Below are 12,296 nucleotides of genomic sequence, written 5' to 3'. Positions count from 1 at the left end.
TCTTTTTGGTGGTACTGGTGGAAATGATTGCATGGTTGACCAAAGTAAGGTACTGCAAATGTAAATCAACAGTGCTTATTTTCATAGCTTAGAGACACCAGACGAATGTTTTAAAAAATCATTGGTATAAGCAACATCAGTTTGTTTGTTTGTTTTTTGTTTATTTTGCACAATGTTAAGAGATTGACAAGTAGCAGTGCAGTCTGGAAGGGATATTAAGCCTAATGCTTGAGGGTTTAATCCAGTTTCTATTGGTGTATGTCTACATTATAGCTGCTACAGTGGCACAACTATCATGCTGCAGCTGTAGTGCAGTAGTGTAGACCTTCCTACATTGATGGAAGGGTTTTCCAACTCTCTGAGAGGCAGTAGCTAGGTTGACAGAAGACTCCTGTAACCCAGCTGCATCTACACAGAAAGCTAGGTTGACCTAGCAACAGTGCTCAGGATGCAAAATTTTTCACAGCTCTAAGTGATTCAGCTAGGTCTAGGTCAGGGGTCTCAAACATGCGGCCCACAGAGTAATTTCCTGTGGCCCGCCGTAGGCGCTGACTCCGTGGGTGCTCCAGGGCTGGAGCACCCACAGGGAAAAATTAGTGGGTGCTCTGCACCCACCGGCAGCCAAGCTCCCCTCCTCCACCCGCCCCATCTCCTCCTCCTCCTCCCCCTATGAGCGCACCGCATCCCCAATCCTCCGCCTACCTCCCAGTGCTTCCCACTGCCAAACATTTGTTTGCACGCTCAGTGGGGAGGAGCGGGGGAGAGGAGCAGGAACGTGGTGTGCTCAGGGGATGAGGCGGGGCCAGGGCAGGGATTTGGGGAAGTGGTTGGAATAGGGGTGGGGAGGGGGTGTATTTTGTCGTTTGAGTGAGGTGGTTTGGCATTCTGCTTTGGCTGCTGTCTGCCGAAGGTGGAAGGTTTGCAGTGCTGCTGGATGGGCGATTTGGGTGGGAAGTTCTCTTCAGGGTGGGGGTTGCATGGTTTTGTTTACTTGAATCAGGTCAATGTGCGTCTATCCCCCACACTCTCAGGACAGCGCCTCCTGTTACAAGGCATGTGCTCATACGCTGCACATGCTCCCTGCCTACGAACTGCAGCTGGCTGCTGCCTGCCCCTTCAACATTTTCGTTCTTTTGTGTACATCAGTGGATCTCAAACTTTTTTACTGGCGACCCCTTTCACATCGCAAGCCTCTGAGTGTGACCCCCCCCTAATAAATTAAACACATTGGTTAATATATTTAACACCATTATAAATGTTGGAGGCAAGTGAGGTTTGGGGTGGAGGTTGACAGATTGCGACACCCCCCCATGTAATGACCTCGTGACCCTATCCCCAGGTTGAGAACCCCTGGTGTACATGAACTCGGAGGTTCTTCCCCCACATGAACAGTTACAACAGAACATCACCTTGTGGAAGCTAGTGTACTCTTTGCCTTTAGCCCCAGCCCACGTGCTCAGAGCTTGGGGAGTCTCAAGGACTGCATCCTGCACATGCTGCCATACCTCTGGCCCCAAAGCTCTAGACTACCTTTAAATCAACAGACAGGAGTCACAAGAGACTTGACCACCAGAGCCTTAGCTGAGACCAGCAAACTCATATCATGTAACATCAGTTTGGCTTTAAATCCTAGACTCAGGAGGTGAGAACCAAGTGTCTTGCCGAGGCTCTCCATTTTCCCTTTCAGATCAAATCCCTCTTGGTGCCTCCAAAGTAGCTGACGGGGCAGGTGAGCCATGATATGTTCAGCAGGATTCCACAGGTCTCACTTAGCTGTAATTGTTCATTTTTTTTTTTTTCATATTTGACTGTGCTTTTGTATTGTATGAAAAAGGTTTCTGTGATGCGGCCCTTGGGCCAATATACTAGTCCTCATGTGGCCCTCGTGGTAATTTGAGTTTGGGACCCCTGGTTTATGTGTAGACCAGGTGTCAGACAGCAGGGTAAGACCTAATGTGGGGACAGGTTATCCGACATCTGCCTCCTGTGGGGTTCTTATACCCTTCATCTGAAGTAGCTGGTGTTGGCCACTGTCAGAGACTGGAGAGTAGACCGAATGGACCTTGGTGCTGATCCAGTCAGGTAATTCTTATGTCTCATCACTTCTCTGCCCTAGAGAGGGAAAATCCCTCAAAGTCCAGTATATCCTTACCAGTTGGATTAACCAGACCACTAATGTTCACATTCTGAATATGTGTTTCACCTCCACTGTTGAAGCATTGTATTCACTGGATCAGACTATTGTATCAACCAGCCAATGGTGAGGAGTGAGAAGTAATTCTGACTCTTATTGTAATGAGGTTTGTTTTGCTGCTTTATCTGGCCCACGTTTGGCTTGTAAGCTCATTGAAATAACTGTTCTCCCTGTTATTCCCATGCACACACTGTAAATTGTGTAATTCTTCACCTTCCCTGCCTCCTAGACTTCTATCACGTTCTCCAGTCAGCTGTGGAGGGACTACACTGGCTGATGAATTGCCATGGCATGATCTCTGCTTTGTTTGCTTTCCCAGCTGCCAAAGAGGACGTGACTTGGTGATGGAGGCTTTGCTGGAGAGAATGCAAAGACAAGGGCACGGAGGGTATGTATACCACCATTTACAATGCTCTCTCAAACTCATGCAGCTTCACTTTTATATCAGTTCAAATCCTGCAGTCCTTTGGTTTGCTCCTTAGTCAGACAAAATCTCCTTTGCTTATTGTAACAGCTAGGAACTACAGATAGGGACCAGGACCCATTGTGCTAGGACAGGGGCAGGCAAACTTTTTGGCCTGAGGGCCACATTGGGTTTCCAAAACTGTATGGCGGGCCGGTTAGGGGAGGCTGTGCCTCCCCAGACAGCCAGGCGTGGTCCAGCCCCTGATCCCTATCTGACGCCCCCCCGGGACTCCTACCCCATCCAACCGCCCCCGTCCCCTGACGGCGCCCCCGGGACTCCTGCCCCATCCACTGCCGCCTGCCCCTGACTACCCCCCGCCGCCCCATCCAGTCCCCCCTCTCCTTCCTGACTGCCCCCCGGAACCCCTGCCTCCATTCAACCCCCCTGTTTCCCGCCCTCTGACCGCCCTGACCCCTATCCACACCCCTGCCCCCTGACCACCCCCTTGAACTCCCATGCCCTCTATTCACACCCCTCTGCCCCTTACTGTGCTGCCTGGAGCACCAGTGGCTGGCGGTGCTACAGCCGCACTGCCATGCAGCACAGAGCACCGGGTCAGGCCAGACTTTGCAGCTGCGCTTCCCCAGGAACTTGCAGCCCTGCCGCCCAGAGCATTGCGCCGGCCTCGCAGTGAGCTGAGGCTGCAGGGGAGAGGTCGGGGGCTAACCACCCGGGCCAAGAGCTAAGGGGCTGGGCAGGAGTTTGCCCACCTCTGTGCTCGGAGCTGTAAAGGGTGTTATGTTTGAGTAAGGTCTTCAGGATTTGGCCAGTAGGGCCTGATCGTGTATCATTAACTTCAGTTGGAGCAGGATCAAGGCCATAGTGAATTGCTTTTCCAAATAGTTCCTGGCTACAAGCCTTTGTTGTCTTAATAGCTGGCATTTCTGTACTATTATCCTTCTGCGAAATCTCTGTTCTATTTTTCAGCCTTCTTACAAGTTATTCTACTGCTAAGTGCAGTTATGGTCATAAAAGTGAATACGCAAAAATGGCACCACCTTACTCTGTGGATCTATTGCAGTCTGCTTACTTTACTGTCAGAAATACGGCTAGCACTGCGTGCGGCTATAGGAGAGCGAGCCACATTCTCTCCTGGCTCCCACAACATCAACAGATCTTAACTAAGTTCCAGTTGCAGAATCCTGCTGCAGCCAGGATAAAAACATCATGACTCATAGAATTTAAGGTCAGAAGGGACCGTTGTGATCATCTGGTCTGACCCCCGGCACGTTGACCCCCTGCAGAACCTTGCCCGCTTCAGATCCTGGGTTGAGTCAGCAGCGCTGGCAGTTGAACAAGCATCTTTTTTTCTTGTCAGTTGAGCAAATGGGACATGAAAGTAATTGTTCCCTTTGCCTCAACGGCGTGTGCCACTTTTATACTCCTTTTCCCAGACTGTGCCCCAACTCCGAAGATGGCAAAGACTATCTCTTTGCCAAGTAATGGTTTCAGAACTTGGATATGAATTGTACAGCTACTCTCACTGAGTGGGAAATGTTCTTAAGGACCATAATTACTGCTTAATGTTTGGTCAACTCACAGGACAGGGTGAACTTCAAACTGAACTGTGAGGCTGGCTCCTTTAAGAATGAGTAGCCTTCCCTCGGCTTCCCCCTAGGGGGGAGGGATAGCTCAGTGGTTTGAGCATTAGCCTGCTAAACCCAGGGTTGTGAGTTCAATCCTTGATGAGTTCAATCCTTGAGGGGGCCATTTAGGGATCCGGGGCAAAAATTGGGGATTGGTTCCGCTTTGAGCAGCGGGTTGGACTAGATGACCTCCTTAGGTCCCTTCCAACCCTGATACTCTATGATTCTCTGATTCCCTATAGCAAAGCTGTCAAGTTTTGAAGTTTACGGATACTCCAGGGAGACAGAGGAATTTCAATCCCTTGACCTATTGATTTCCATTTCTTTTCAGTCCTTCCTATTTGACAAGCAAATTAAAGGGGTAAAGATCAGTATGGAGTTCACGTCTCTCTTGGGCTCCATCTTGCAAGATTTAATATTGTCCCAAGCTTAGCAGCTTGTAAGGTTTCAGAGAAGTTAGTTGATTTGGGTTCAGTGATTACTGCACCAAAGTTGAAATTTCAGCATGTCTAGGGAGCAAACTCTCGCCAGTAGATTGGAGATGTTTTATTCTTAATTATGGTGGTGTTATCCACCCTGCTTCACTTAGGTGTTTGTCAGCATTTATGTGATAATCCTCTATTTTCAGGAGTTGATAAATTGGCTGTAAGATTTCTCTGATGATTGGAACTCGGTTCAAAAAAATTTCTGCTTGGGGACTGTGATAGTTTCAGGCTGTTTCCCGAGGATCCCGTGGGACTGTTGTACCCCTTAACTCTCCAGCCTGGACTGTCTCTCTCAATGCTATGCCAGTGGCAAGCAGCTAGTTCCTACAGGTGCTGTGATTACTTGGCTGTCGGCATGTGGAGACTCACACCCAGCTAAATTGCATGAATGCTCTCCAAGCCACTCATGAATCATACACAGAAAGGCACCAGCCAAGCACCCCAGCTCCCATCCTTGCACCCCAGAAATATACCATCTTACAGTGCTCAAGACTCTCCTGGACGGTGCAAACTCATTAATTAGTTCGCCACTCCTGCAAAGGGTAGTAGATGTGCAACAGCCGTTGTTAACCTGAGCTGAGATGTCCCAAGCACTTCAACTGAAAACACACTGTTTTAGATAAAATATAAAGCAGATTTATTAACTACAGGAAGATAGATTGTAAGTGATTATAAGTAGCAGGCATAGAGACCAAAGTTGGTTACATAAGAAATAAAAATAAGTTAGCAGTCTAAATTCTACACACTGAGCAAGATTTGAATCAAGCAGTTTCTCACTCCACTAGATGTTCTAGGCAGTTTACAGCTCTTAATACATAGTGTGAATTCCCTTCCTAGCCTGGGACCAGTCTCCCCAGTTCAAAATCTTTGTCTTCCAGACAATCTTCCAAGTATTGAGATGGGGGAGGAGAGAGGCCAGTTGATGATGTCATTGTCCCTCCTTTTTATACTTTCTTCCAGCTGCTAGAAAGATCCTTGAAGTGACATGGGGGTTAGGCAGCCCTCGTTGCATAGGTGTCCTCTCTGAGAAGTCTTTGGCAGAGTAGATAGGTGTTGATGGGCCATCAACACATGTCTGGCCAGTGATAGCTGCTTCTTTGTTGCGAATGAAGGGCTGGCTGTGGGTGTCTTCCAACCTCACATGTTTCAGTAAAACACACATAGCATAACTTCAGATACAATGATAGTACATATGATTCAACAGAACATTAATGTTCAACAGATCAAGACTTCTTAAATGATACCTCACAAGGCACTTTCCACAAAACATATTATAATCATATCACACTGGTGAATATGGGTGCTATTTTGAGATACGGTGTGTCATAGGAACAAAGTCGTGTTTTGTTTTTAAATTACAAAATATGAAAATCCCATTCAGGTAACTACACGTTAAGTGAGGAGTTACTGTACTAACCTCTGTGTTTTGACACTTGGGTAATGCAGTTATCGTTCCTGAAAAATGCTACTTTAAGCAAAAAAATGTGAAGCGAATACAATTTCCCTATAAGAATTAATGTAAATGGGGGGGCTTGGTTCCAGGAAAATTTTTTTGCCAGACAAAAGACTGTGTGTGTGTATACACACACACAGTATAAGTTTTAAACAGACAATTTAATACTGTACACAGCAATGACGATTGTGAAGCTTTGTTGAGGTGTGGAAGTCAGAGGATGAGATATTTCTCAGGGAGTGCCTTACTGCTAAATGATAAACTAGCAGTCAGCTGAGCCCTCAAGGGTTAACATGTTGTTAATATAGCCTCACACTCTACAAGGCAGAACGAATGGAGGGAGGGGAGACAGCATGGCAGAGAGAGACAGAGACACACCATGTGTGTGAGAGAGAGATGCACATTGCCCCTTTAAGTATGCTGACCCCACTCTAAGTACATTGCCTTTTTAAGTAGATCAGCAAGTTGAGACAATAGCTGCTGCCAGCAAGCTCCCTCTGTCCTGAGCCCTGTTGTCTCGCCCCTGCTCTATGGAAATGGGGTAAAGGAGCGGAGGGGAGGGGAACACCCTCACATTAGCACCCCTTTCCTCCCCAGGCCCCCCCCTTGCACAGCAAGCAGGAAGCTCCTGGGAGCAGCTCCAAGGCAGAGGGCAGGAGCAGCACACGGCAGTGTGGGGGAGGGACAGCTGAACTGCCTGCAGTTGATAGCCTGCTGGGCGGCTGCTGCACAGGGAACTTAGGGGAGTGGGGAGCTGATGGGGGGCAGCCTGTGCACCCTGGTTCCAAGCCTCCACCAGGTAACTCCAATGGGCTGCTCTTTCTGCAAGCAGTGGACAAAGCAGGCGGCTGCCAAATAACGTTATAAGGGAGCATTGCACAACTTTAAATGAGCATGTTCTCTAATTGATCAGCAACGAAACAATGTTAACTGGGATGACTTTAAGTGAGGAGTTACTGTATTTATAGATGCTTTTTGTGCTCCTGTGATTAAATAAAGAGAGGTTTTGCCTTTAGTTTAAATTGTATAGGCCATTTGTCCTGGTTGAGATTTTCAAAAGTGCTCAGCATTGGCCTAATTCTGCTCCCATTGAAGTCTGTGGTAAAACTTCACAGAAACCTTTGACTTCAATGGATCAAAGTTAGGCCATGCTAAGCGCTTTTGAAAATTCTACCCCTTGGCTAGTGTCTTGACCTGAAGAGATGGGGGGAAAATAAATCAGTAATTTTGTTTGAAGTGCAAAGTACTATATGTGCGTTTATTGTAGGATCCTTAGCTAATGCAAATCAGTGTGTCCACTGGCTTCAGTTGGAGCTATGGCTGATTTATACCAGCTAGGGTTCTGGTCTCTAATGTTTGAGTGCTCTTTTTAGTTTAGTACACAAACAAAGCATACGTCAACATGGTAGTTCTAGCATGTAGGTGAGGAACCCCCTGTGATTCTGAGCTATACTAGACTGCCTGTTTAGCTGCCACAATGTTAAATAATTCTCTACTTATGGCTTTCCTTGATGAGGAGAATGTTACACATTTTAATATATTGCCCTATTTACTATGCCTACCCCTGCTCCCGCTGTAGTCAAGGAGTTCAGTTAGCCTGTTTTGGTGGAGATGCCCATCATCATGGGTGAGGGGGGTGTATAAGAGTGGAGGGAAGAAGTACTCTTGTTGGGCTAGGTTCAGTAGCTCTTTTGTCTACTGTGTGGTTTTAGCAAGCTGTCTTCTTGCCAGCAGAGGGTTCTTAACGTCCTGCGAGGCAGAGCTGCAGGAGCTGATGAAGCAGATCGATATCATGGTGGCTCATAAGAAGTCTGAATGGGAAGGGCAGACCCAGGCTCTGGAGACCTGCTTGGAGATCCGAGATCAAGAGCTTTCCTCTGTCAGGACTCTGTTGGATGAGAAACATAAGGAGGTACAGCCCCAGGCTCACTCTGTCTAACATTCAGTGATATTCCTGTGCACGTTGTCCTTCAATATAGAATATACAAGAGCCAGCATAAATTTTCATTAATGTTCATTGTCTCTGCACAAAAATGTATTCACCTCAGTTACTGTTTTGTCAGAAGCATCTTGTTTTTTGTTGGTGTTTTATTGATTAAAACTCAGAGATTAAGTGGTGAAGACTTCAATGAAAAAATGTAAATGTGTAACATGTCAGGTCTGTTAACCCTGTGTCAGGGAAAGCAGGAACCTGCTTCACAACTGCGGACTACCTGTCACTGGCAAAGGAATGAGTTGCCTAACTCGCAGTGTTATTCAATGGAAACTGGGTGCCGAACTTCCCGTTTCAAGAAACCAGCCTGGACTCTCAAAGTCCCTTGTGAGAGCCTAGAAACACCTTATCTGGTCACAGAAGTCATAAACAAACTGAATACTTCCAATCACAAGGGTAATGAGAAAGCTAGTTGCTAAACTGCACCAAGTGATGATCCAGTGTTTCCAAACTGATTTGTTTTTTGAGGGCTGTGGCATTAGTTTTGTGGGGTTTCAAAAGTATATGTAACAAATTCCTGTGTCAGTACTGTACATATAGATCAAGTAGCAAAGCTTCTGTGGTCTGTGTTTATAATGATATTAAACTTAACTCATTTTACAAGGAGCAATGTTGCAACTTCTCTTGAGTGCTAGGAGATCAAGAGGACTGTGGTGGGCTGTGGGACTGTCTCTGACCTTTAGCTGTACTTCATTTATTTTAAAATCTTGCCTCCCATTGTACAGCTTCTTTGTCCTGTTTGTTCCTTGTCAGCACATTGTCCTCCCCATAAGTAGCGTGTTAGCTGCACTCCAGGGATGTGGGGAAGGCATTCAAGTTTTAACATGTTGGGACTGGAATTTGCACCTTCATCACAAAACTTGTTTGTGACTGAGTATATAAATTGTGTTTTGGGTGCCTTTGTCACCCTGGAACTAGAGGTATTTCTATGGCCCCTAAACTACACCTAAATATGTACATAACTACTAGTAGATCTGGTGTAGAATCTAGGTTAACAAGACAATGAGCAGGAGAAAAAAAGAGTCAGGTAGCTTATATTGGTAATGTGTTGGGAATTTATTTTTTAGTGCCCTACTCTCTTCTCTAGATATTAATGATTGACAGGGTAAGTATTAGGATTAGCATGTCCAGAATACAGTTATTTTGTATCAGGCCACCAGTATTCACAACCAGTTTGAATGAAGTTTCTTTGTATGGGTCATGATCACACTTTTTTACCAGTTTTTTATTTCACTGAAAATTTTTGAGAGATTCCCTATCACCAGAGACAAACTATACATTTCTTATGCTGAGATGTGTTTGTAAAAAAAAATATATATATTTTACATTGCCCAAATCTTTTTTGTTGTTGTTGCTTTTCAGACATACAGTTAGACAGGTCTCTGCCCTGGAGTTCCGAGAAGGGGAAAGGATGTAAGGAAGAAGGAAAATGAGTTTTTTTTTAAAAAAAAAAAAAGACTTTAAAGGAGGAATAATCTCCCATTCGCCTGTTTTGAAGCCTATTTTCTTTTATTCCTCTCTTCTCCCCTCCCTGCATATAGAATTTGAAGAATTTCTTCTTACTCCCTGCAGATGAAACAGCGGAGGTGGCTGTCTTTGTTGCTGACAAATAGCTTGAAATGATAATCCGCATTTCTGATCAGTCACATCCGCCCCCCTCCCCCCGACCTTTTGGTGTAAACTGAGTTTGGCAAATTTCAGCCCCAAAGATGCAAATTTTAGAAAACTGATTGGCTGAAAACAAGGGGTTGAAATGGAAGCAATTCTGCAAATGTAGGTCAAATCCGGCAAAGAGTTAAGCACACACTTAAACTGATGCTTGGTGAGTAACCCCACTGAAACCAGTAGGACAATAGCATTTCTTGTACCAGGACCTTAGCTGTAACAGTTGCTACCACTTATACTATAATGTGTGTTTATGTATGTAATATATACTATGAAATTAAAATACAGTAATCCTTCAATTTCCACATCTACTGGTGAGACAGCCAGCTGTGTTGAGTCTGCTGCTTCTGTGCTGATAGTCACTGTGCTGTGTTTTAACTCTTTCTTTAGGTCGGTAGGTTGCGCCAGCAGTTAGAACACAGTGAGCAAGTCCAACAAGGCATGGTTGTGGAGTATGAACAGCAGCTGAAGAAGTTTCAAGAAGAGGTGGGTTTCAGAAAGATGAGATTTGGTGTTGAAACCCCAGTCTATGCCTTGTGGTCTGATAGATTAAATGTTTCATTTCGTCACTCTCCTTTGAATGCTGTGATTTTCTTAATCCTCTCTTCCCCACTGTGTGCCAAAACAAGAGGATTGATTAGCAACAAAATAATATTTTACATTTATATAGCACTCTTCATCTCATTCCAAAGATTACTGTGAAAGTGGAAATACTTGCTATAAACTGAAGTCAGGTCCACACTCTAACATTAAGTTGACCCAGCTATGTCGCATAGGGGTGTGGAAAAATCCTCACCCCTGAGCAGTGTAGTTAAACCAAACTAACCCCTGCCATAGACAGTGATCAGCTGACGGAAGAATTCTTCCATCGGCCTAACTATTGCCTGTTGGCAAGGTGGATTAACTATGGCGATGGGAGAATCCCTCCCATCGTTGTAGTGAGTGGCTACCCTGAAGCACTACAGCCGCACAGCTGTAATGTTTCAAGCATAGACTAGCCCTTATTGTGGCTACTTTCAGGTGTGTTAAAAAGCGGCAGAAGTTTACAGCCAAGGTTTCCTGTCTTCTCTCACCCCAGACACCCCTATGCTTGTGCTTATGTTGCTATGTGTACAAGCTGTTGCTCTCCCAGCATAGCATGGAATTTAAAGAAAGCACAGCTCTACAGCTGGCCTTTTTCATGTGAAATAAACATGAGATGATGACTTTTCCTGCGGCAGATATATACCTCCCTCTGGAAGTACAGTCATGGTGGCCGAGAGAAGGTGGCAACCATCCACCATGTGGTATACTGACTCCACCAGTGCATGGGCATGTGTCGGGGGATTTGAATTGGGACAAGGATACCAACCTCCTCCTGAAAATTGCTATGGAGTCTATGTCATGTCCTTGTAGATCAAACTACTCTGTGTTTTACGGTCTCCTACAAAATTTCTGTATCTCCTTATTTTAGGATTTTATCCTGCCGCCCATTATGGTAGTCTGTGTGCACCTGCCATGTAAAATGGGTTCAATTTGGTAGTGACAGAATATCATTATTCTGATGGCTTTTCAGAGGCTAGTGTGTAGTCAGTTGATCTCAGTCCTTTTACCAGTGAATGGGTATCCACATTCCTGAGACCAGCATGCCTATTGATATTCTTGTTGATATCTCAGGGGAAATTCTAGCTGTTGAATCAACATAGAGCCTGACCCTCGAGGCCAGGGCTGAAGGAGATTTGCAGAATGGGGTGGAGGGGGGGTTTACTACTGGTTCTGCCTGTATTCTTGTTCTTTGAAGGTGACTCCATTCTCCCAGGCATGATAATATCACTAAATTTACTTGACAAAGACTTTTAAAAAGAGTTCCACACTCTTCATTCCACAAAGGATGTCCTGCCCAGTGTAATGTAACAGATGCTGAGATTTTCTGCAGGTGGGCTGACAGTATTTCATGTAAGTGCCTTAATGATTACTTCTGTTTCCATTGGCTTGTCAGTAGTGTGGAGCTAAATGCCAGGAGAGGGTAGCAGTGCATTATCTCTGGAGGATTGGGCTCAATTCCTGCTTATTGTAGGTCATAAGTATAATTAATTTGGTAGTCTCAATTTAGTGTGCAGAAGACATCTTTCCTCATTTAAAACCCCCTTACATTTCAGCATGATGAACAGTCTTTGTTCAGGAAATGTCCCCACTGGAATAGTAGAGATGCTGCTAGGCCAGACTGAAGTGCATTAACAGATCTGTCTTAAAGCTCAGGACTGGAATCACAACTGTGGTGTGGGTCAAGACTGAGGCGCATTAGTATTGAACTCAAAAAGGGATAATGTGGTGGGGGTTAGAACAGGAGACTGAGAAATCCTGGGGTCTAATCCCCAAACTGCTTGCTTTGTGTCTGTAGGAAAGCCTCACAACCTCTCCCTGCCTCAAGTCACCCATCATTATAAATGTGATAGTTGATACTATATAGTCTAT

General features: G+C 45.4%; 1 protein-coding gene across 8 annotated transcripts in view; it reads left to right on the top strand.

The window, feature by feature from the left end:
• Positions 1-12,296, top strand: part of CEP63 (centrosomal protein 63) — a 45,767-nt gene that overhangs the window by 9,340 nt on the left and 24,131 nt on the right. For 4 of the 8 annotated variants that reach the window (XM_074964166.1, XM_074964162.1, XM_074964159.1 and 1 more), the window contains exons 1-4: positions 1,908-2,082; positions 2,514-2,582; positions 7,916-8,096; positions 10,233-10,328. In XM_074964166.1, coding sequence (XP_074820267.1) covers positions 2,057-2,082; positions 2,514-2,582; positions 7,916-8,096; positions 10,233-10,328 — 372 coding nt within the window. In that variant the 5' untranslated portion in view covers positions 1,908-2,056. Of the gene's footprint in view, positions 1-1,907; positions 2,083-2,513; positions 2,583-7,915; positions 8,097-10,232; positions 10,329-12,296 lie in introns of those variants that run through there. The other 4 variants (XM_074964163.1, XM_074964160.1, XM_074964165.1 and 1 more) reach the window with 3 other exon arrangements.

This window comes from Natator depressus, chromosome 9 (assembly GCF_965152275.1).
Source record: "Natator depressus isolate rNatDep1 chromosome 9, rNatDep2.hap1, whole genome shotgun sequence".
In the NCBI taxonomy this organism is placed as follows: domain Eukaryota; kingdom Metazoa; phylum Chordata; order Testudines; family Cheloniidae; genus Natator; species Natator depressus.
The sequence above is the reverse complement of the archived record's forward strand: the minus strand, read 5'-3'. Positions and strand labels throughout refer to the sequence as shown.